This window comes from Procambarus clarkii, chromosome 6, assembly GCF_040958095.1.
Source record: "Procambarus clarkii isolate CNS0578487 chromosome 6, FALCON_Pclarkii_2.0, whole genome shotgun sequence".
NCBI lineage: Eukaryota > Metazoa > Arthropoda > Malacostraca > Decapoda > Cambaridae > Procambarus > Procambarus clarkii.
This window is the reverse complement of record NC_091155.1, coordinates 26,108,163-26,134,405: the sequence shown is the minus strand read 5'-3', so window position 1 is coordinate 26,134,405 and position 26,243 is coordinate 26,108,163. Positions and strand designations below refer to the sequence as shown.

Below are 26,243 nucleotides of genomic sequence, written 5' to 3'. Positions count from 1 at the left end.
TAGGAAGGATATATTACAGTGTAGATACATATGGAGACATACAGCAATGTTAGGTGGGGAAGAGTAGTACAGCAGAAAAGTCTATCCATTTGCCAGTATTCAACATTATTCACTGCTTTGTTGGAAGGCAAGCCAAGTCTCTCTCTCTTTATTTATATTTTTTGAGGTATCAACTGCAAATGTCTCTTTATACAGTACTGTAATTCCTCCCAAACACACTGTCTATCTTGTTATCAACCTCTTTCTTTTAATCTATCCTCCAAAAATTATAGTACAGTACCTACAGTAATTGTGAATGGAATGTACAAAATTTGACCTGTTGCACAGAAAATTCTAATTTTGTACCGTTGATTTTGTAGAACACTTTGAGAAAGAAGGTAGCAACTGAACCCTACCTTTTCTAGGCTTTTATAGTACAGGTATGTACTAAATTAGGTCACCAAAGATTGCATATAATAATGCTAGAATTGCACACACTAGTCCTAGAATTGCATATTTAGCTCTTGGACAGGTTAGGTTAGGTTTGGATTGGTTGTGATAGGTTTTGTTATGGCCATTATTCATCAAATAGTACAAAACATTTGGTTCTACTTAATTTTAATATCAGCCACTAGTTTGTTTCACAGAAGAACTTAATACAGCACCTATAATTTGTTATGTGTTGTCAACTTGTTAGGTGAAAAATTGGTTGAATACTGTTGAAAGAAACAAGACTTTGTTACAGTTCTGAACTGCTTGAGATGTGATAGATAATATACAAAGCCAAATACCTAATATACCCCCTATTGCTGCTGGAAATGTAGAGGTGGTATGGCAGTCAAGTACACTGTTTGGCTAACACCTTTGCTAATCTTAGGGGAGGTTTACCTTGTGATAGGAAGATCATACATACTGTGTTTTTTAAGGTTTAGAACTATTTGGGTAAATTGTTTCAATATTGGCACTGAATATCCTAATTGGTTATTCAGTGTTCTGGCCTCATAATCCCAAAACAACAATAACAATTCCCTTAATACTTCAGACATCATGTAATGTTCCTGAGTCTCTGGTGACTGATACAATCTTGTATAAACATTTCCAGCATCACCTATGCAAAATAATTATAGTAATGTTAATGGCCAGTTTTTGTGGTCTTATAAATCCATTTTCATATACTGTACTGTATGATGTATGTATGTATGTATGATTTTCTGCACATACAGTATATATATATATATATATATATATATATATATATATATATATATATATATATGTCGTACCTAGTAGCCAGAATGCAATTCTCAGCCTACTATGCAAGGCCCGATTTGCCTAATAAGCCAAGTTTTCATGAATTAATTGGTTTTCGACTACCTAACCTACCTAACCTAACTTTTTCGGCTACCTAACCTAACCTATAAAGATAGGTTAGGTTAGGTAGGGTTGGTTAGGTTTGGTCATATATCTACGTTAATTTTAACTCCAATAAAAAAAATTGACCTCATGCATAATGAAATGGGTAGCTTTATCATTTCATAAGAAAAAAATTAGAGAAAATATATTAATTCAGGAAAACTTGGCTTATTAGGCAAATCGAGCCTTGCATACTAGGCCGAGAAGTGCGTTCTGGCTATTAGGTACGACATATATATATATATATATATATATATATATATATATATATATATATATATATATATATACACACACACACACACACACACACACACACACACACACACACACACACACACACACACACACACACACACACACACACACACACACACACACACGTACGTCTGTTACCTAACAGTAAATAGGTACCTGGGAGTTAGACAGCTGTTATGGGCTGCTTCCTGGTGTGTGTGTGTGGGGAAAAAAATAAAATAAAAAACTAGTTAGTTGTTAGTAACAGTTGATTGACGGTTCAGAGTCAGGCCAAAAGAGCAGAGCTCAACCCCTGCAAGCACAACTAGGTGAATACACACACACACACATGATTATATGATAATTATTAATCATGTTGAAATATTTTTGTGGTATTTACATCAAGTAGACTTATAATCTCATGCATTACAGTACTTATTGCATGTTAATGGCATTCTAGAGGTATTAATGTTTGGTAGTATTGTTGAGATGTAGAATAGATATTAATATTTGCCTCACAATACATGATTCTCAGCTGTCCCAGAAATTGGTGTAATGCAGTACAGTACAGTACTTTCATTTTACATGTAAATTATGTATGAATATAACATCTTTTAAAATGTTTTTTAAGTGTGTTTATGTTTCATTAAACAAGAATTATATAAGCTAAACATCAAAGCATTTATTGTTTGTTTAAATGTGAAACCCTTCAAATCCATTACTGCTGAGACCATGATATTGTGTTGTAAAGTTAAGTGCATGCTGTTGGTAGTACAGTATTATATTTGTGATAATTATGCATGATGGAATGTTTTAAGCAGCTTGGGTGCATGTGCATGATTACAGGTCTCTAGGAAAGAGAAGACTCAACTGGCAAGTGATGCAGCAGCACCAGAGGAACAGGACCAGGGAAGTAAGCGGAGCTCGGGGAGTCATCAGGAGGCTAAAGTGACAGGCAAGCCTCGATGCCCCTCGCCTCCGGTGCCTGTCGAGGGATTCAATGTAGGTGCCGTGTCTAACAATGGTTCAAGTGTAAATACAGTAACAAACTCCAGAAGTGTATCATGTCCTCTCAGCATGGACAGATCTCACGATACAAATGATGAAGTAAATTCCAATAAAGCACCTCCAATACCTGAAAGACCACTATCAAGTTTTTTTCCAAATTTTGCCATTGGGATGGACTTGTTAACCAAATTATACCAGAGTGCCGGCGTTGAGACAACTATTGGCTCAACTTTGCATAACAGAATATCTCAGAATTTTGACCATGATTTCAACATTCAAAATAAACCCTGTTCATCTGTCGAAGCGGAAGTGCCTCCCTTGCCATGTAGAGGACCTCCAACCATGGGAGTTGAATTGCCTAATACACCCTCAGTACCTGTTAGGTCACATCTGAATAAAGGACTCAATGAAGCTGATAAACCTCTTCTACCTAACAGGCCAGCTCCAGGAACAGGGTTTAATGGGTCACCCATGTCTAAAAGAAAATTATTAGGTATGGGAGTTGACGGGGTTAGGCACGCAACTGTGGCTAGTAAACCATTGGCGACACAGTTGGATGAATGTGCTGTGCCAAATGTGCCAAAAAGACCATTGTCTCATTTGTTTACTAATCTGAACACACTATTTCCAAGTAATGCTCCATGCAAATCGATTTCACCTGCATTACAAGGCCCACATCAAAAAACACTAATAAAGAAGAGACACTCATTGGAAGTATTGTTTGAAATTAATGCTAGCCAGAAGGGAACACATTCAGCGCTGCAGCACATTGCTGCTAATACACGCAATTCATCTCCAACTATTGGTCGGTCTTTTGAGATGCAAGATGAAAACCGACCCTGGAGAAGTTTTGAAACACCACCAAACTGGAGGACTAGCTGGGAAGGGATAGAGCAAGAGTCCCAGCTTGTGACACCTGGTGGGCAGAACATCTGGGCCTGTTTACCCTCCAACAGTGGTTCAGTGCCTCCACCAATACCTCCACTTCCTCGTAAACTTATTAATAATCATATTCACCATGACAAAAAATCTTGGATGTTTTCGCCTGAGTCGCATGATGTATCTAGGAATGCTGGTATTCATTCAATCGAAAATGCAAATTCCATTAGAGGCAAAATGGAAATGTTTCCTAAACAGAAACCTATTGAAAGAAGACTATCTTTTGACTTGGGATATAAATGTGACAGTCTGAAATATGTATCCCAGAGTGGAGAAATAGCAGAGTGTGAGATAGACCCTAAGGAGAGAGTAGATGATAGAGATTGGACTTCTCCAGGTTTAAAACCTTATATTAAACACGAAACATGCATCAGGAGCAATCCACTCTATGATTTTGTGTTTCCACCTTCATCTCCACTTCTACTTCCAGAAAGACCCAACAATTCAAACCCTCAGTTGTCTTGCAACCTTAGTAATACTCATTTATCCCAATCTCATGAAACGGGTACCAGACCAAAGAATTTGAGCTCTAAACCTGTGCCCCTTGCTCGGAGAGGAAATACAAAATCCTCCCAGAAACACAATAGAAATTCTCAATGGTTTGAAGCTGGAAGAGATGACGAGTTTCAAAATGAAGATGTTACTATAGTTGGATCCGAAAGCCTGGATAGATCTACTGACATATCACAAAGTCCTGATATACATTCTGACAAGTTACGGAATTATGAAACATGCACCGCTGATGATGATGGGCCATTGAAGCAAGTCCCTGGTACAGTTCATAGTGATCATGGCAGTGCAACGCAGGATTCTACCCAGCAGGTAAAGCTCCCATGTTACTTGATACTTGAGTCCCTTTTCAGGTTTGACCGACTCTCAATGAATGACAGGTATGTAATGCGTATGTGTCAGGTGCTAAGCAGCTCTTGGTGAGGGCACTTCACACCTGTGGTCACAGAGTTTGCACATTTGTGTTCTCTCCCTGGCTACTGCCTTACCTCCCTAACTACCAAAATTTATGTCTCTTCCCACCCCTCCCCCCCCTTGCCTGTTAGTTGTCCCTCCTTTCTGTCGGCCTTGTTTCCTCTTTCTGTTGACTTTCTCTTTTCCCTGGCTACCTTGTCTGCCTACTTTGCTGCTGTTTGTATATCCTCTTGGTTACTGTGTCTCCTCCTTGGTGTCTGTGTCTCTCTTCTCCTGGATTATGTGGGTTCTGTGATCTACCTATTATGTCTGTTCTCTTCTCTGGTTATATTGTGTTTCTCCTCCCTGGCTATTGTGTGTTTCTCCTTTTTGACTATTGTATGGTTCTCCTCACTAGCTACTGTGTTTTTCTCCTTCCTAACTGTATGTTTCTCCTTCCTAGTTATTGTGTGTTTCTCCTCCCAGGCTCTCAGTATATCTCCTCCCAATGTGTCCTCCCTGTGTCTCTCTTCCCTATGTGTCTCCTTTCATTGTGTCTCCACCCTGTGTGGCTCCTCCCATTGTGTCTCCACCCTGTGTGGCTCCTCCCATTGTGTCTCCACCTTGTGTGACTCCTCTCATTGTGTCTCCACCCTGTGTGGCTCCTCTCATTGTGTCTCCACTCTGTGTGGCTCCTCTCATTGTGTCTCCACCCTGTGTGGCTCCTCTCATTGTGTCTCCACCCTGTGTGGCTCCTCTCATTGTGTCTCCACCCTGTGTGGCTCCTCTCATTATGTCTCCACCCTGTGTGGCTCCTCTCATTGTGTCTCCACCCTGTGTGGCGCCTATGTGCGTGTTTACCCATTAGTAGTCCACGGGGAGCAAGATCTTTCTCTTGGACTATTGGTACTTGATATGTTTAAATCCTATGATCTTCAGTTTCATTGTTGCAATTGGTCTTGAAACTGTGGGTCCTGTTATCCTTAGTTTGGAAATGACTCTCTCTGTCCGCCTTGTTTAGGCCTCTACAGTATATATAACATTGTGATCAAGTCTCCTTTGTGTGTTTCTGTCTAAACTTGTGTGTGTGTGTGTGTGTGTGTGTGTGTGTGTGTGTGTGTGTGTGTGTGTGTGTGTGTGTGTGCGTGTGTGTGTGTGTGTGTGCGTGTGTGTGTGTGTGTGTGTGTGTGTGTGTGTGTGTGTGTGTGTGTGTGTGTGTGTGTGTGTGTGTGTGTGTGTGTGTGTGTGTGTGTACTCACCTAGTTGTACTCACCTAGTTGTGTTTGCGGGGGTTGAGCTCTGGCTCTTTGGTCCCGCCTCTCAACCGTCAATCAACAGGTGTACAGATTCCTGAGCCTATCGGGCTCTGTCATATCTACATTTGAAACTGTGTATGGAGTCAGCCTCCACCACATCACCCCCTAATGCATTCCATTTGTCAACCACTCTGACACTAAAAAAGTTCTTTCTAATATCTCTGTGGCTCATTTGGGCACTCAGTTTCCACCTGTGTCCCCTTGTGCGTGTTCCCCTTGTGTTAAATAGACTGTCTTTATCTACCCTATCAATCCCCTTCAGAATCTTGAATGTGGTGATCATGTCCCCCCTAACTCTTCTGTCTTCCAGCGAAGTGAGGTTTAATTCCCGTAGTCTCTCCTCGTAGCTCATACCTCTCAGCTCGGGTACTAGTCTGGTGGCAAACCTTTGAACCTTTTCCAGTTTAGTCTTATCCTTGACTAGATATGGACTCCATGCTGGGGCTGCATACTCCAGGATTGGCCTGACATATGTGGTATACAAAGTTCTGAATGATTCAGAACTTGATTCACACACACACAATGTGTGTGTGTGTGTGTGTGTGTTCTTGCCAATCAGTGCTTATGAGTAAGTAAGATCTAACACAATATGCCCCGCAAACGACCCTTGTTGCATCTATTGACGTTCGCATTCTTTGTTGACCAATATCTTACAATGTTCTCCTTGAATCCTGTTCCTTCCCTTTGACTCATGATCCTTCCATCTGACTCTTTATCTTTCCCCCCGACTCTTGTTCCTCTCCCCTGACTCTTGTTCCTCTCCCCTGACTCTTGTTCCTCTCCTCTGACTCTTGTTCCTCTCCTCTGACTCTTGTTCCTCTCCTCTGACTCTTGCTTCTTCCCCCTAACTTGATCCTTCCCCCTGACTCGTGTTCCTTCTCTGACTCATACTTCTCTTAACTTGATTCTCAGCGTCTACAGGTGCGACGTCAGTAGTCGTAGCAGTAGTATTAGTTACACCATTAGCTGGCAATTACTAGTAGTGGTAGTAGTAGTAAGGTTAGATATATTTGTAATAATATTTTATACGAACATGATGCTAATTTTACTATCAATAATTAAAATATTGCTATTAGAGTACAACTGCTAATAATATTACTAATAATGATAATTAATAATGAAATTATTAATAAAATACAGTGTACTACTACTACTATCAGTCACCTTATAAAATGGCCTGATTATCCGGATATAAAATGTCCTGATTATCCGGATATGAAATGTCCTGATTATCCGGATACAAATGTCCGGGTGATCGTACGTCTGGCTTTCCTAACCTTTCTCCGGGTCGCTTGTCCCTCGATACAATCCTTTGTGGATGTTGCTTGCCCTTCTCTGCTTGGTCCCTTCTTGTGATAATTGCTACTACCTGTACTTCTGCTAATAATGTAGGCAATACTCAACTTCAAATGTTTTATTCATAAATGTGCGTACATTTTATAGTTGGGTTAGGTTACACAAGTTTACAATAAATTATTTGCCTAAGTCATAATAATAGCATACTTTGTAATATCTATAAATATATACTTATAACTCTTAACCATAATGGCAATAATAACTCCACTGAGTGAGATACAGCTGTCTTTATGAGGGTATAACGTATACCTTTTTTGGCATAAAGAATATCAGAATGAGTAATCCAAAGAGCTGTAACGTTATAATATAAAATATTGAAACAATAAACTTAAACGATGGAATGCGATGATCCAAATTACCAAAAAGCACATTATATACCTAGACGTTAGGCTTGGGTCGGAATGGGCCAGTTGATGATACCCTTCACCGCTGGTTGAGACAAATCGTTCTAGAACATTACAAATATAACGCATTGAAACAAAATTCTCCAAGTTACTGAGATGTAAAGCTTTTAAAATAACGGAAAGCAAACGTTCGAATAAAGTCTTGCGGATGACCATCCTATATACAGGTTAGAATATATAGCGTAGCGGGTTGTTGAGCACACAAGTAATTGTGTGTTTTGAAGCGTGTTATCACGTGTTCTATAGTGCTGGAGTTTATTATACCTCAACCTACAGGGGGTAGAAAGTCGGCCACTCAAGCGGGGTATTTTAAAATATATTATAAAAGAGAGAGTGCTTGTAGTTGTTATTGTTATACAAGTTAACATATGGTGTATTCGACACTAGTTTTAGTGAAGTTGTCAGACACGTGTGTATCACGGGCGTATCCCGGCCACCAAAACAGCACTCGATCTCTTGCTCTAGTAGTTACCTTAAAGTATATTTTTCAAAATTATAATATTTAGTTTTTAAAATTGCGTTAACAAATTTACCAACCTATGATCAGTTGATCTAGTAGTTCCGTGCACGAACGTCTCATTGCGGTATTTATCGTAATGCTTGATGCTAGAACTTTTAGGTCCTTTTTTGGGTTGGTCCGGTAAGAATTCTATCGAATATTTGTTTCAATATTATTTTTGTCACTGCTAATGACACACATAAGTATTTATTGTGTTTCATTACTATAATTATTATTATTGGCTGTTTTTGCGCGCATGTCAACCGCGTTACTTTAATTGATATGTAACATGCGATAGTTTTCTCATATTTCTGCCGTCCTCTCTCTCTGTGGTTCGCTACACAGCGTGTATCTTGCTGGACTGAAAAGTGAACGGCGCACCCTTGTATCCCTCCGACTCTGTTGACATATTGGCTGGCTAGGAAGGAAAGCCTGCTGGGTTTCTACGTGTTTAACGAGATAATAATTTTAATTATTATCCTATCCAGCCAACAATTATAATAACTATTATCTCGTTAGACACGTAGAATCCCAGCAGGCTTTCCGAAATTCCTATCCAGTCAATAAGGATACAAGATCTGAACCTTTTACCTCGATCTTGACGAGCTCCGAAGCACTATGAGATCGCTTATAACAATAATAACCTTGGGGTGACGACGCTGTCGTAGAACTTAAACTTGGAGCTCGTAAACGACTTAGCAAATGAGCCTCCATGATCAAGATAAGAGGTACAAATCTCGTAAAGTGAACACGTAAGTTCTTCGTGAATCTTGAACGAGCTGCAACCATAAAGTTACAGAAGTAAACACTGGTAAGCTTTTGGAAGTGTCAAGTGTATTATTATTTGTTAAATTATCCCCACATACAAATTATATGGTAAGTAAATTAGATAAATCCAATGACCTAATTGCTTCTAAGCATCTACGATTTCAAGAAATATTCTCATCGTAGATGGCAAACAGGGTAGGTTGTGAGTATCTGTTTTTATTTATTTCAGATGTACCAATTATGCAACACTTGACAGCCATTTATTACAGGTTTGTATCACAGTTTGATGTCTAGATCCCTAGCTAGTGGAACAGTGGTATTTAATGACATCAGCAAGACAACAATTTAAAAAAAGCTCACCCATCAATTTCACGGAGAAACACATTGTACTGAGTATATTAATAATGGAACGTGTTCAAACGGTAATTAGTCTAGAGATCAAATACTTATCTTGTGAATTAAATATATTTTTTTCTTTATAGATATATATATTTTGTGTTGCATAATGACCCACTTTCTAGATTTCTGTTTGTCTCGATTCATGTAAATGTAGAAATAGGTTTAATTTGTCACATCAGAAATGTATATATATGCCTACTTGTATTATAGCTAAATAATTCTATTTTACATCGAGTATACCTGTGGTATAACTGGTATTAATATTGGTCGCCAGGGATCGAGAAGTCCACTACTGTCACCAGGAGCCTCGCCTAGAGTCTGTCGCAGAGATGACGTAATACCTCCGCCTCCCGTCCCGCCCAGGAAGGCTAGCCCCGCCCCCAGCCCGCCCTCGACGCCAGCCACTATTCACAGGTATGTTGCTTCGTCCCCAGCATTCCTTTGACGCCAGCCAGAACTCACAGGCACGAAGCCCCCATTCCTTATTCCTCCCACGGAGACTAGACCCGTCCTCGACGCTAGCTAAGAGTCGATGAATTGTGTTCACGAAAGGTAGGATCTTTTCCTGCTTGTCCACAAAGAGGCGAACTGGAGGCTCGCCCTTCGTGACCTCCAGTTCGCCCACGAAGAGTAGCTTCGCCTCCAGCACGCCCATGAAGAGTAGCCCCACCTCCAGCCCTCCCACGAAGAGTAGCCCCGCCTTCAGCCCGCCCACGAAGAGTAGCTTCGTCTCCAGCCCGCCCACGAAGAGTAGCTCCGCCTCCAGCCCGCCCACGAAGAGTAGCTCAGCCTCCAGCCCTCCCACGAAGAGTAGCTCCGCCTCCAGCCCGCCCACGAAGAGTAGCTCAGCCTCCAGCCCTCCCACGAAGAGTAGCTCCGCCTCCAGCCCACCCACGAAGAGTAGCTGCGCCTCCAGCCCGCCTATGAAAAGTAGCCTCACTTCCAGAATTCCCACAAAGAGAAGCCCCACCTCCAGCCCGCCCACAAAGAGAAGCCCACCTCCAGCCCGCCTATGAAAAGTAGCCTCACCTCCAGAATGCCCACAAAGAGAAGCCACGCCTCCAGCCCGCCCTCAAAGAGAAGCCCCGCCTCCAGCCCGCCCACAAAGAGAAGCTCCGCCTCCAGCCCTCCCACGAAGAGTAGCTCAGCCTCCAGCCCGCCCACGAAGAGAAGCTCCGCCTCCAGCCCGCCCACGAAGAGTAGCTCAGCCTCCAGCCCGCCCACGAAGAGAAGCCCCGCCTCCAGCCCTCCCACGAAGAGTAGCTCAGCCTCCAGCCCGCCCACGAAGAGTAGCTCCGCCTCCAGCCCGCCCACAAAGAGAAGCTCCGCCTCCAGCCCGCCCACGAAGAGTAGCTCAGCCTCCAGCCCTCCCACGAAGAGTAGCTCCGCCTCCAGCCCTCCCACGAAGAATAGCTCAGCCTCCAGCCCTCCCACGAAGAGTAGCTCCGCCTCCAGCCCTCCCACGAAGAATAGCTCAGCCTCCAGCCCTCCCACGAAGAATAGCTCAGCCTCCAGCCCTCCCACGAAGAGTAGCTCCGCCTCCAGCCCTCCCACGAAGAATAGCTCAGCCTCCAGCCCTCCCACGAAGAGTAGCTCAGCCTCCAGCCCTCCCACGAAGAGTAGCTCAGCCTCCAGCCCGCCCATGATTTGTAATCCCGCCTCCAGCCCGCCCACAAAGAGAAGCCCCGCCTCCAGCCCGCCCACAAAGAGAAGCCCCGCCTCCAGCCCGCCTACAAAGAGAAGCCCCGCCTCCACATTTTGCTGGCATGCAGTGCCGTCCCCCGATACACTCATTTATAATAATTAAACAAATAAATGTATAAATATTATCATTATTATGGGAAGAATTGGTTAACTTGGTAACGTTCCCGGAACATACCACAGGGAACGAAATGTGCAAGGCAATAGTAAACGAATTGTCTAATAGATATGTTGGCTTTAAAAATAGTTACTGTGATAATTAGCGGTGCACACAGCGTGGTTGGTTAAGAAGCAAGTTTTGTAAGTGTGTTTGCTAAATATGTTGGACAACACTGGTAGGGCTTTCATGTTGTTGTACACGAGGGGACCTCCTGTGCAAAAGCTGGCCTTAAGGAACTCGAAATGATAGAAACTGAAACAAGATAGTTATGTTTACGAGCGTGATTTAAAAAAATAGTTTTTTTTAGAATTAACTGTGCGCGGTGAATTCAGTGTACACAGGACTACAATGCTCGTTGGCTTGGTAGTTGCATAGTTTTTTATATAATATATACGTCAACAGTCTATTACAATTTTGTATTCAGTTTAACCAACTTAACAAAGCCTCATACCTATGCGTGGGACGTGTCAGAATAGTCACACAACTGCACAAAGGATACAAAAAATGGACTCTTGATTTCTTTAAGCTAGGCAATATCAAATTTTGTTGATCCGTTGAAACTTGGTTATCATTTCTTTGTCGTGTAGTGACCATCCATCCAGAGGGATGCGGAGCAAGGACTGCAATCTCTCAAGGGCTTCAAGTACTAGGTTTTGTTTCGTTTGGCTAAGGAGATTTTTGATCAAATATATGGGTAAAACATTTTCAGTTTGCAGGCACTGTTTACAGTAGGCAAACTTGGGCCACTGAGAAAGGATATGCTTGAGGTTCAACACGAGCTTTTTCTTCAGCGTCAGTGGACAAATTAAGTATTTGTCCAATTTAACAAATTCTGGTGTACCACAACCTTTAGTCTTCATATCTTCAGGCCACGTTACTGTGACTCATCGTCTGCAAGTTATGTAACTATGGTGCCAAGTACGTATCCTCATTTTGAAGGTCTACCACATCTAATCTGCGTAGTCAGGACAAATGAAGAGATTAAGCACGCAAGAAAGCTCCTACGTAGCGACGAACCGGTTGGACTGGTTGCATCAGCACGACTTTCGACATCACAAGAGATCCGGGTGGAAGGTGCTATTACGAGGAATCCTGAACGCACTCAAATCTCTTCGTTTCCCATCCTCTCCCCAAGACATCCAAGTAGAGTGAGTTCATCTTCCAAAAGCACTTCGATCATTCTGATTCTTATGTGCCTCGATTCGGTGTACCTTCTCTAACGTTCATCCAGACTGCATCCAGATGGAATGTGGAGTTAACCTCGCCTCAGACGGGCATTCTGCAGACATCCCTACGTATGTAATATATGGATCACAAACAAAGCATACAGGTATAGTCATGCAAATATTTCAAGACTGGGGTCTGAGTGCACGAGTCTACCGGCATCATCTTGGTCAAAGTATATAAAATACGCTGATATGTTGCTAAGGGAGTCTATAAACAAGTTCCACCTGACATCTAGAGTGCCTCCATATACAACTCCCATCACATAGCAACAAAGCATTGTATTTCTTACAAGGTTTTAAAACCAAACTATTGAGAATTAGTCCTGTTTTGCCTCCATTAGTAACTCATAACACGAGGCTCCCTCATTGACATACAGTAACTCGTGACACAAGTTACTGAGTCACAAGGCTTAGTGACTAAAAGTAATTTATTAATGAATTGTTCTAATAACTCGCAGTAATTAAAGTTTCCAATAATATCAGTTACCTGTGAAATTGGTTCTAGTGTCAAATGTTTCGAGTATTTTTTGATGCCTCGTGACTCTAGCCTTCGCTAGTAACCTCCTTACTCAGTGGGCACAATAGCCACGAGCAACACCCATGACCCAGTGACGGAAAGCTGTGAAACTTTGCATGTTATACTAGCGCTAACTTCTTGTGTTTTTCTTGTGCTGTAGAATGTTTATTTGACAATAGGAATATGTTGTAAATTACTAAATATATTTAGTCTTCAATAATTTCTGGACTTTTAAATAAAATGTAGATTCAGTATTTTACATGGGCATGCAGGTGAGGCAACGTTTTATTTCAATCGAGATCTAGGCTGCATCTGAGAAATGTTTCCAGAAACTTATACAGTTGTTCCATACGGTCCCGTTTGATTAAATGATAAACTGGAATATCTTTTATCCCTCATATTCTGCCTAGGGGGCACGGTATCCAAGATCAACGCCGAGTCAATGTTATCAATGACGTTGATTCACCGTCGAACCGTCGCCACTCTTGGGTAGTGTGCCAAATAAATATCAGAGTGAGACATGTGATACGGTCTTCACAGGTCGAGTGTGTTAGAGCTGGAGGAAGAAGAGGACATGCCTCTAGCTCCTCCAAGAACTCTGACCTCCCTCACGCCGCCCACGGTGGTCGGCACGCCTACCACGCCCACCTCCCCGCCCAGGACAATCACCATAGTGACCCTCGACCCCAACAACGTAGCGGTCGAGACCACCACCACAGGTGAGCACGCTGGCTTAAAGGTCACACTAAAGAGGCAGTAACGTCTTGCTGACGATACGTTCAATGTAGTAAGCCAATATCAGGTCAATTAGAGATAGTTTTGGATACTAAATAAGGATCATTGTCGGGAAGAGGAAGACTTTACTTAGGCCTCCTAGGGCAACTACTAACCTTCCCCAGAATGCAACTCACAACAGCTGCCTACTTACTACTAGGAGAACAGAGGCATCAGTTGAAAGGAACTGTGCTCTACCATTTTTGTTCCGCCTGGGGATCGAACTCCAGATCCTCCATTGTGAGTTGAGGACGAAGACCACTGTACTTCAAGAAGGTGCATAATATATAATAAATTATTTAATAACATAGACAAGTCTAGATTAATTAATAAGTACAGACAAATATTGTGGGTCTTGACGCAAACACACGAAGGATATCATCAGACTCGAAGCCTGCCGGCAAGATTTTGTTGATATTAGTCTTTCTGAAACTCCATAGGAGCCGTGATGAAGGTTCGAGCCTATGCGGTGGGTGTTCCCACGCACACACCCAAGTCAATTAGGCCACGGCATGGTCACACTAACATAGGTTCGAACCCTCATCACGGCTTCTGCGGATTTTCTCATTGACACATCACGGTAGTGTAATTACTCTCTGTGTATTAGTCTTTCAGGTGTGTAACTCGGAGCCCTGTGGGTAGTGTATAGTTTAGTGAGTATTAAACATCTGTGATAAACTTTTTTTTTTGTTGTGATGAGGATCAAAAGTGTCCCAGGAATATATGACAATATTTGTAAACTTAAATGTTTACACAGTGAGAGAAACGTTAGTTGTAATTCGTATTTTAAGAATAGAATATGCATACGTATACATATGATGAATGTGGCGAGGGAAGATAAGAGTTTAGCTCCTATGATGAAAAAGTTATCATTTGGACATGTTTATAAATGTAGAGGTCAGTATAATTCCATAGTTATTAATGAAGTAGCCAGGCCACCGAGGTGATGGTGACGATTCTGTTGTTTATGCTGATGATGTTATCAGTAATGGTGAGAATGTGATCAATAATGGTGGTGATGTGATCAATAATGGTGAGGTACTGAGGGTGTGTGTCCCCCACAGGGCCAGGCAAGGACCCCAGCGGGAGGAAGGCGGGGGCGCCATCACCCCTGCGCCACCGCCCACTCTCCGTGCCACACATTGTGCCCAGGACCAGCAAGCTGATGAGGGCCTCGGGGTCCAACCCTTCCCTCTCCTCTTCCTCCTCCTCGCCTACCTCCACGCCTGCCACCACGCCCGTGCCTACCTCCACGCCAGCCACCACGCCCACTCCATTACCCTCCGCGCCGGCCTTTCCCTCCCACTTTCCCACTAGTTCAACTGTCTCTTCCCCTTCCTTTGTGCCGGTGAGCCTACCAGCGAGTCCCAACCCCAGCAGCGGCCACACCCAGAGACACCAGCAGCCTCTGTCACCACTGGGCGGCCCGCCCACCACCACGGCGCCGCCCCCGCCTGTCTCAGTCTCCTCGCCCGTGACGGTCATCACATACACGCCCGTGATGACCTGCGATGACCTGTCCTTCAGCCCGGAGCCTATCACCACCGCCATCACCACCGCCATCACTACCACCGTCACCCCGCGCCCTCGCACCATCCTGCCCTCACACTCCACCCTCATGCCCCCCACGCCTGCCACCACGCCATCCCCATCTTCCCCCTCCTCCATCACCTCCTCCACTTCATGCTCGTCCTCCGGGTCGGCCTCCACCACCAGCAGCGGCGTCTGCGGCGACGTGGACAGAAGAGCCAGTGGCACCAGCCACACCGGTGACCTGGAGGACATCCATGAGGAGCCGCCCTACGAGAACACCACTCTGCCTCCCTCAGGTGAGGCAGCTCTCTCTCTCCTCCCTCAGGTGAGGCAGCTCTCTCTCTCTCCTCCCTCAGGTGAGGCAGCTGTCTCCTCCCTCAGGTGAGACAGCTCTCTCCTCCTCCCTGCTCCTCACTTGACGTAACTCTGGAATTTGCATTTAAAATTTTAATAATTTTTTCGTTTAACTTACCAGGTTGTTCATGATCTGGCGTGTGATTTGCTCTATGTTTGTTGTTTTAGATTCATCTACTCGGAACAGAAAGTTCCTAGCAGCACGGGCTATTGTGAGCCCATAGTGGACTTTGATTTGCTCTAGTATTTCTTACTGATATGACTGTTTATGATCTGATCTTTACTGAGTATAATCATCTGACCTCACCTCTACGGTTGCGACTGATGATAAGCTGACATCTGCTCACCTGATCATATGCATGTGCGCTTCAAATTCAGATCCTAATTTCTTTAAAACCATTTAGAAGCTCAATACTATATTCTCTCGTTTTTTTGTTATCATATCCGAGTTAACTTCAATCACTTCTTAATCCAACATTCCACATATTTACAACTCTAACATAGAACGATTTTTTTCTCATATATTTGTTTCTTATTTGAGTCTCTATTTTTAATCTTCGCCCCCTTGTTCCCACTGTTTCTCACTTTGAACTCAGTTCTTTCTCTTCTCCCTTGAGGCGAGGTTCAGTTTCCCCAGTCCTTCCTCATAAGTCAGTCCCACCAGCTCAGGAACCAGCCTTGTTGTACATCTTTAGACCTTTTGTGATTTTCAGATCAGGGATCCATCCCGGGGCTACATTCCAAAAAAATGGGTTTCACAATGGCTGTATATGGCACTCAGGTGGCACCATTGTTTTATTTCCTGAAGGTGCTCTGGGCGTTGATCAACATAGCATGTACCGCTGATGTTATTCTGCTAATGTGTGCCTCTGCTGTTACATATGAGGTTACCTAACGCCTACTTTCACCCCTTTTCTGATGCAGGAGTGTCAAGTACACTTTTCAGTCTATCACAGTTTCCCTCTCTTCTGATTCTCCTCGTTAGTTTTCAGTTATTTCCATACATTGTTATGTGGGAATCGATTTCATGTATGTCAGGTCTACGACATATATTAATTTGGTCTAACCGTATCATCAGCTGAATAATCAACTCTGTTTATCATCATTTAACACTGTGTTTATTGCAGCGTGTCCGACGTCAGCGAGGAAGTCAGCAACTGACTCGGACCTTCCCAACTTCCCGGCGCCGTCAGCCCCCTCCTTGCCGACGATAATTAAATCTTGGTCGGCTGACAGAAGGTAGGGAAGAGATAGAAAAAGAGAGAGATAGACAGAGAACGAAATAGGACAGATTCCAGGTGCTCTTGGGTCTTGCTTGCCCCCGAGACGGGGGTAGGAGGTGTGTGTGTGGCATCACATGGTTACCTTGCAACATTCCATATATAATTGTGTTTTTACTTTGTTATTATCAGGTCTCATGGCTGCCTTAGTCTCCCCTCTCCCCTCTGATTTGTGTGTCAGCTTTAAGCTCCTGGGTCCCATCCACCAATTTTGCATTATATATATATATTGAATCCAACTTTCAGCTTATCGATATTGCCCATTCAATTCCAAGTTTTTTTTTGTCACTCATTATACTCTTTCTCGTCACAACATCACTGGCTGCCGTATCGGTCTTTCCTCTGTACTGCCTTTTAAAAGTAGAATGTGATCGATTTGATATAATAACTTTAGTAATCGGACAAATATGTCTATCGGGATATTATATAAAAAAAAAATTCCACGAAGATCAAATTAAACAACTCTACTTATTCGGTAAGACGAGCCTACTGTTGTATAGTAGTCATAGGTACTGCAGCCATAGGTTCTGGGGCCATAGATATTGAGATACCGTATGGATATGTATTGTAGCCATAAGTGAAGTGGCCATAGGTACTGTGGTCATGGATATTAAGTTAATTCTTCTTCATATCATGATATTTTTACTTTTGTTTTTTACATAGCATGAACGTGACGGAAGGACTGGAAGGTGAGGAGGCGCACACGGCCTACGAGAATCTGCACATGGACTACTTGGCGACGCTGACGCAGGAGGGTTTCGCCCAGGACGCCGTCATTCGGGCCCTGGTTATCACTAGAAATGACATAGCGATGGCCAGAGACATCCTCAGGGAGTTCGCCTCCAAGAGAAGCTAAGGGGACGCTCCGTTCCGCCCCACAGTAAGGAGGCTTAACGGCAACAGATAATCAATGCCCCTCTCCCCGCCAGCAAGATATCCACTTGAGGACACAGAGCCAGACGGGAAGGGGCTGATGGGGAGGTGTGGATAGTAAGCGCGGGGTTAGGTGCCAAGTTCAACGCTCTGTCGGAGCAACTGTTGGAATCACCATTGTGTGTTCTTATTTGTATATTTGGTAAGGTCTCTCTAGCTAATGAGGTTTCATCTCCCCTTTAACGGAAGTATTAAGACCTCGACCTTGGTGCTCCTCTGAAGGCCACTGTTAATGTACTATTTATTAAAGACTCGGTTCTTGTGGTCTTCGTAGGCAAGCCCCTGGAAGCGCCGCCATGGATACTGCGACAAGTGGAACAAAAATCCGGGGAACTTTACGTGTTCTTGACAGTATTACCGGAAATGTTATGCTGAGAATCCAGTCACTGTACAGTATTTATCTTTTGTTCTAATAATGTAATTATCTTTGGACTAGGTGCATCCCTGCTGTGACTTAGTGATTACAAAAACTTCCTAAGTGTTCTCGCCCTGGGTTTGAAGCCGTGCCAAAGAAAACAAAACTCTTTCTTATATTGTGGGTTCTTAGTGCCAACGTTACCTTGCAGTGGTCAGTGGTAAACGAAAATGATTTTGTACAGGTTTTCAAAGGGGTTAAAGTGGTACAAGCGGCGAGGCAGAGGCTATATGTCTGCAAGAGTGGCATGGGAATGCAGGCGGCGAAGGGATCCTGGATGTGCAATAATCTCATTCCCTCATCGTCTGGCTGTCGTACCCGAGTCCTCGTGAGATCAGGTCATCTCTGAAGACTCCAGCGTGGATTCCAGGGATAAGAAATACAGGACTTTTGCTGAAGATAAATCAACAGGTGAAGTGTCTTGATGAGATTAGCTGAAGTGGGCAGGTTCCTCACACCCGCACGACCTGGAGACATAGTTATACCAGGTCCCACACACCTGTGGGAGCTGGTGACGAGGATGCATTTTAGCCCAGCACCCTAGGGGGGTACTTATTGACATACGTATATCTGGTTATACAAGCCTGCAGAACCGGCAGGTTCTAGTGACTCGAGTGTACTTGACCCTATACATATGTCGAACCTGCTAACATGATGATTCTGGTCCCACAGCTGCTTGTTGCAGACAGTAAGAGATGCAATCACATAAATGTACACTCACAAGTGGCACCGATATTATATATATATATATATATATATATATATATATATATATATATATAATGTTGTACCTAATAACCAGAACACACTACTTTGCCTACTATGCAAGGCCGGGTTGCCTAGTAAGCCGAGTTTTCTAGATGTTATTTAGTTCTCTAATTTTTTTCTTATGAAATGATAAAACTTTCCATTACATTATATATGATTTCCTTTTTTTTTTAATTTGAGTTAAAACTAACGAAAAAATATGACCAAACTCATCTTAACCTAACGTAAACTAACGAAAAAATATGACCAAACTCATCTTAACCTAACGTAAACTAACATAACTTAGTCAGTAATTCATGTTCTTAATATAATATAATAATATTAATTCAAATAAACCAATTGGAAACTATTTTTTTTAAATAACGAAAACCCCTCTGCCTATTAGGCAAATCGCGCCTTGAATATTAGGCCGAGTAGTGCGTTCTGGCTATTACGTATGATATATATATATATATATATATATATATATATATATATATATATATATATATATATATATATATATATATATATATATATATATATATAATCAGAAGAAATTATTAAATTTTTTGTTGTATTTACGCTGTATTAGTGCCACCACATTGATGGCACTTCGTTCTCCAGGTTACTGGTTAATGGTACTCTTAGACCACATTTCCTAGTACCATCATTTCTCATACATTGGACAAGTAGAACCTCAAACATTTCATAATCAATAATATATGTTTTGCTAACCCGGCTCTATATATATATATATATATATATATATATATATATATATATATATATATATATATATATATATATATATATATATATATATATATATATATATATATATATATATTCAAGATTTTAAGTACTGTATTTGATTCATGCTGCATAATGACCTTCACGTGATTTACAAGGGCTCCATTCAGCCCATGACCATTTTCTGTAAAAAAAAAAAAAAAAAAAAAAAAACTGCCACCCAAGTTGAGTTTTGCATGATCTGTCGTCCTGCGTGTTTGAGAAGCTGGGACTCTCACGGGGGGGAAGAGTGTAGCGTCTTATAAACCTCTCAGGGGGGTAGGGGGTCTAGCTTACTTTGAACCTCTCGTGGGTAGAAGTCTAGATTCCTTTGAACCCCTCGGGGCGGTTGGATTATATCCTGACAAAAGACATCTATTCATCACTTTGATTACTTCTATTTACTTTTTCATTATTCGCGTCGTTATTCAGTGTACCAGAGCAGAACTGTGGCGTGTGGAGAACTTTCACATTGGACTACTTCCATCATCTAGCATCTTCATTACTGTGTTATATTCACGATATTGTAAATTTGTCTGCATGTTTAAGGAATTTCCTGTCTCATTTTTCCTTCGTGGTCAGATATTGTCACAGTATTCATCACGTGTTAATTTCTGCGAGGGAAAGGGCTACACACATATCAGGAGAGTCCTGGACGAGCTCAGCACCAGGGACGACAGTGACGAGTGACGGCCATACTTTTCAAAGACACTCGTCAGTGTGAAACAGCGGCGCCAGGGACGTGCAAAATGCCTACGTAGTAACATCAGTATTGCTGTAACGCGTTGTAATGTGTCTGTATTTTTCGAGGTCAGGGAAGATGAGGTATTTTTTGCTTTTGGTCCAGGATTTGTCAAAGGGGGAGAGGGTAAAGTTGTGATTAAAATCCAAGCAATTTATTTATTTTTTATTCATGAATTTACAAATATATTTAGGCTCGTGTTGCCGCTATTATTTATTTTCATGTCGACAGCTGATGAAGCTGCATTTTGTTACACTTGCAAGGGAGGGTTGTTGGAAGGGCTGCATGATGTGGCTACACTGATGAGTTGTTTTTAAAAGTGTTGTCTTTAAGACTTGAGTGGACGATAATCTTTCACACGGGATGCTGCAAGACTGTTTTTTATATTTAATTTTATGATAATGTAACCATAAAATGTTATTACATACAGGTATTATATTATGTAAGCTCTAATTTACAATGCAATCTACTCATATTTCAGATAATTTTTTCATAATTTATAAATAATATTTTCACTATTTTGTAAATCGAAATATGTATGTACACGTTTTCTATATCAGTCGTAATTTACCCAGACGTGAGGAACGACTTCTCTTTCAAGTAAAGTTATTAGTAATAGTTCTCTCCTCAAGTAGGATTCCGTCAGCGACGCTCTGGGAACAGTGTGATGATTGGAGGGGGAAACTACAGCAATAGAAAAATAAAAAATAATAAACAAAAAGAAGAAAAAAGTATAACAGTGCTACATAAGTTTTAACTACATAACTATACCCAGTGGGTAGAATACCCAAGATCAACAATAAACCTCATCAACGTTGATTGCCCACTGGGTAATGCTGTTCAAATATTTTATAAAGTCCCGAATTCCATCAGTCATATTAAGCTAGGCTTGCCAGCCAATAACTTTGTTTATATAATAAAATCACATTAATTCCTGCCAAGTTCGTAAAGTTCATTGATTTGTGTTTCTAATTCACTGGAATCTACTTAACCAAAAAGAGTTAGATGAGTGAATTTTATTTTAGCAAGTCAGCAATTATTGTGCTTTGATGGTTGAATACTGACATTGTACCAACAACAAGAAGCAGCTTGGACAATCTGAAAGGTTTTTTTTTTTAAGAATCTAGTTGTTAAAATATATTGTAGCAGTTGCTACCAACGGAAGGCTGAGACCCTGGGGAAAAATCTGGTCAAACGACGTTAATGTAACTTAGAATGAACGTTGGTTCTTCGTTGATTCTGCGTTGAATTAACGTTACTCAAGTATATTTTTTTCCTGCTGAAGTAAGGATCAAGCTTGGGCCAGATTCACGAAGCAGTTACGCAAGCACTTACGAACCTGTCCATCTTTTCTCAATTTTGGCGGCTTTGTTTACAATTATTAAACAGTTAATGAGCTCCGAAGCACCAGGAGGCTGTTTATAACAATAACAACAGTTGATTGGGAAATTTTCCTGCTTGTAAACTGTTTAATAAATGTAACCAAAGCCGTCAAAGATTGAGGAAAGATGTACTCGTTCGTAAGTACTTGCGTAACTGCTTCGTGAATCTGACCCCTGGCTCTCCTTTCCGGGCTGCTAGACCCTTGAGGTGAGTGACGGGGGAGTGACGGACGAGTGACGGAGGATCGCATTAACAAGTGCCAATAATATTTCGGAATCTTACCAGAGGAGAACTGCTAATAATCCTGTTGATAAATTATATATGTTTCCTAAAATCTATATCAAAATTCATGTGTTTGTAAAAATTATTAAAATGTAGGAAGAGGGTTTTCAAAATAAACTTGTTAATTTGGGGCCAGAAAATAAGATGAAAAACTTAAAAAAAAAAGATAGCTTTCACCCTTTAAAAAAAGTTGAACATTGAGCTGTCATAAGCATTTTAATGTAAATTTATCCCAACACAGTTAAAAATTTGTATACATATTACACTAATTAGGTAAGACGAGAACCCTCACAAAGCAATCAGATCAGTACTGGTGGCCTTATTAGTAATTCTGATTGCTTACGAATCAAATAGGAAGTCAGCCTTCCTTCCTCGTTGACGGAGAAGTCAAATATTTTCCAGTTCAAGATCAAGGTCACTGTGAACTTAGCGTGACACAGTATGACCCTCTCGATGGGTAAGATATAGGGGGGTTAGGGGTTGGGGGTTTTACATACTGGTAGAAAACGGTCGAACTTCCCCAATCGTTTTGTGCTGAGGGTCGACCAGGCACATGCTAGCTTGAATTTCTCGACAATGATTGTAAGTCTGACTTGAAATACGACTTGATGTGCTTGCCTTCCAAAGTCCCAAATTTGTTATATATATTTTTTTTTGTATACGACACGGGTTGATAATACGAGAAAGTAATACCAGCAATTTGTGTTATTAAGGATGGTATTAGAAGAGTGTGGTGTGCCTGTGAGGTCACACCCCTGGACTGGTGTAGGGAAGAAGATGACATACTTTGGGTTCTGAAAATCTGGCACGAGACAGAACCCCATTATATATATATATTTTTGTTTTTGCATTTCCATGGAGCGTTCTCGTTGCGCTTTGTTCACATAATGACCTTTTAAAAAATATCATAGAGAATATCAAATGAATGCATTGTGAATATGAAAATATGATATGTGATAATTGTTACGCTTACGAATGACTACAAAGTAGATTTAGAGATGTATGGTCGCAGTGTATTTTTTTTTTTAAGTATACGTTAGGTACAGTTATGGGGAGTTATGGGCGGTTGCGAGCGCTGAGGCGGTGACGCTCGTCCGCTGGGCTCTCCTCCCCGCCGGGCGCTGCTCCTACTCCAAAAGCAGCGGCACTTACAATATTTAGCGGCCATTGTTCACATGTGGTGATCTTCGGATGACATGTATCATCGACGGACCAGTTTGTTCAATACCGCCAGTTTCTTGACGTTAAATTTGGCTGGTGACTTTTTCGTCAACCAAATTTTGTTACGACTTTGTGGATATATATGGGCCTGTGGTCCCTGTTGTTAACACGAGAGGCGTAACAAAACTAAATCATAACAAGAAATACAGTAAAATAAACTCATATATTGGAATTTGGTAACGTATAGCATTAAAACAATGATGAATGTGATTTTTTATTGAATGGAGCAAACTCGGCGTTGGAAGAGGCGTGGGAGACGAGCAGGGGAACTGTCCCGACCCAGCAGCAACACCCATTGCGCAACTCGGCCTTCGCCTGCCTCCCGTCAACATTTTTGGATTTCGGAGTTCTATGCACACGTTTTTCTCCTCCTTGAATCTCCATTTTTCCTTCTCTATTTCACACACGCAACATTTACACTGGGGCATCACGACTCGAGTTCCGAAAGGAACTCGAGTGTTGTACGTTCCTCTCCTACTCGATAACGGGGAATTAAACAAAAAAAACGCATATCGTTCAATTCACCTACGACAAACATGGAGTCGAGTTTTATTTTCAGAGACCCAATTTGCAAGACGGTGTTTGTGTTCGATCCCAAGTCAGAGTAGAGGGAGCATGAAGACCCGGGGGGGGGGGGGGGTCTTGTAAGACTCCGGGCCCACATATTTTTCGGATGTTCGTTGTCTGTGGGTTGGTAGAGGGACGCAAAAGGCTGGTCATAACATTATTTTGTATAATGATGTATATTGTAAACTCCATGGTCTTCTCACGGCCTATCTCTTAACACACATGGACATCTTGTCAGTATAAATTATTATTATATCAATACTATTTTATATTACCTTATCTTAATATTTTAAATTTTGTTTACTATTTGAGAGTTTTAATATCTAGTTTTGGATTATTATTTTTTATGTAAATATATTTTTTAACTCAATAATTACTTTTGAATTATCATTATTTTATTTGATGTAGTTTTTACTTTATTTTGTATTAGTATTAGTTATCAATTACGGCATTATTTATATTGACTTTAGTATAAAGTTTTTGAACATTAATGCGATGACTAATTATATAAACATACGTTTTTATTAAATGAACTATTGCAAACTAATAATATAGTTGTTAAATGCTTATTCTTGCTTCATCTACTACTACTGCTAATTCTACTTCTACTACTACTGCTCCTGCTGCTATAATTCAACCACCGTGGTCGCCAGTGCCGGATTATCAATTAAGCACAGTAGGCACAGTGCCTAGCGTCTACGAGACGGTGGCAACCCACGAGAACAAAATAACTGAGAATTGTTCTTCCGTTTGTTCTAGAGAATTTTATTATATTGATTTCGAGGTGTACTTTTTCCTTTTATTTGTTACTCAATTCAATTAGTATCTATTTATGTTGATTATTTTCATTACTGTTCTATTTTAGGCATATTCTGCCCATAGATGAAAACAAAATAGTAGAAGAAAGTTGTTTGGAAGAGTACGCAATTTTGTTTTCAGTTGTCTAACGGATACTTGAGTTAGCTTGTTATTAGTGAATGTATTGTTAATTCTTGCTCCATATCTTGGAGGTGCCTAAAGCCTACGAAAGTCTTAAACCGGTCCTGGCTACTACTACTACTACTACTATTACTACTACAACAACTACAAGTACTAGTAGTATCGCAACTACAATTACCACTACTTGAGCTACTGGTATTGCCATTAGCATCTGTGTTATTATATCAACTATTGTTACTGCCAGTACCACTCCTATATATTTTCTGCTGCTGGTGTTGCTCCTTCAACAAATACTGCTGCTTGGGGGTAAATCTCTCGTTGTTACCATTACTGTGTCAAAGGCAGTAAGATCCACTACTATGAAGATGTAGTAATGGATAAGCGAAACATGGACTTAATAACACGTTGATTCTGTGAATGTATCTCTCTCTCTCTCTCTCTCTCTCTCTCTCTCTCTCTCTCTCTCTCTCTCTCTCTCTCTCTCTCTCTCTCTCTCTCTCTCTCTCTCTCTCTCTCTCTCTCTCTCTCTCTCTCTCTCTCTCTCTCTCTCTCTCTCTCTGTCTCTCTCTCTCTCTCTCTCCTAGTCGCTGTTCCCACCAGTAGGCCTTAATTTAATGTTTTAATGATCAATCATCATCAACCTCATCATTGTTACCGTTACCTTCATTATCATCATCAGTCATCATCATTATTAATCATCGTCGTTAGAACTCATCTTCATTGTCGTTATTACCATCTTTTTGCATACCTGCATCATCACTATCAGTCATCCGCCAGCACCAACAGCCTCCTTGCTCCCTCCACCAGCGCCACATCGGCGAGCATATGGACTCTCACCAATGGCTTCTATTGCCCCTTCTCAACATTTGGGAAACAAATATGGTTAAAGAAAATTGAGAATTCGCTCTAATATACCTCTTGGGGTGGGGGGTGGGGGGTGGGGGGTTAAGTTTCCAAAAATGACTTGGAACCTTGTTTATTATAAATAGTCAAAACACACACACACACACACACACACACACACACACACACACACACACACACACACACACACACACACACACAACGGATGTATTCACCTCATAGATCTAATGATTAAAAAAAATTATTATTAAATATAAAAAAGTTTGTTATCCCATCGCCCTCGTCTCACTGTAAGCTTAGCCTTTTGGGCTAGGATTGATATAAAATTATATCAGATGGGTTATAATTATATATATGAGAAAGATGATAATATTGTGTTTGATTTATGGATCCTACCTTTTTTTTCCATATTTCGGTATTTGCATTTTTGTAGTTTGTCCTACCTGAAGCACAGTGGTACACGTCCTTTGTAACCGAGGGACCCAGGATCAATCCCTGGGGCAGGACAGAAACGATTGAGCCCCTTTCTTATCACCTAATGCTTCTGTTCACCTAACAATACATAGGTACCCGGGAGCTCCGTTGTAGGGGT

At 41.5% G+C, this 26,243-nt stretch overlaps 1 protein-coding gene across 3 annotated transcripts in view; it reads left to right on the top strand.

Moving 5' to 3' along the window:
• Window positions 1-26,021, top strand: part of Cbl (E3 ubiquitin-protein ligase CBL) — an 89,203-nt gene extending 63,182 nt beyond the window's left edge. For all 3 annotated transcript variants that reach the window (XM_045736164.2, XM_045736166.2, XM_045736165.2), the window contains exons 9-14: window positions 2,476-4,398; window positions 9,496-9,635; window positions 13,366-13,544; window positions 14,664-15,428; window positions 16,614-16,725; window positions 17,430-26,021. In XM_045736164.2, coding sequence (XP_045592120.1) covers window positions 2,476-4,398; window positions 9,496-9,635; window positions 13,366-13,544; window positions 14,664-15,428; window positions 16,614-16,725; window positions 17,430-17,622 — 3,312 coding nt within the window. In that variant the 3' untranslated portion in view covers window positions 17,623-26,021. The remainder of the gene's footprint in view (window positions 1-2,475; window positions 4,399-9,495; window positions 9,636-13,365; window positions 13,545-14,663; window positions 15,429-16,613; window positions 16,726-17,429) is intronic.
• Window positions 26,022-26,243: the final 222 nt, after the last annotated feature.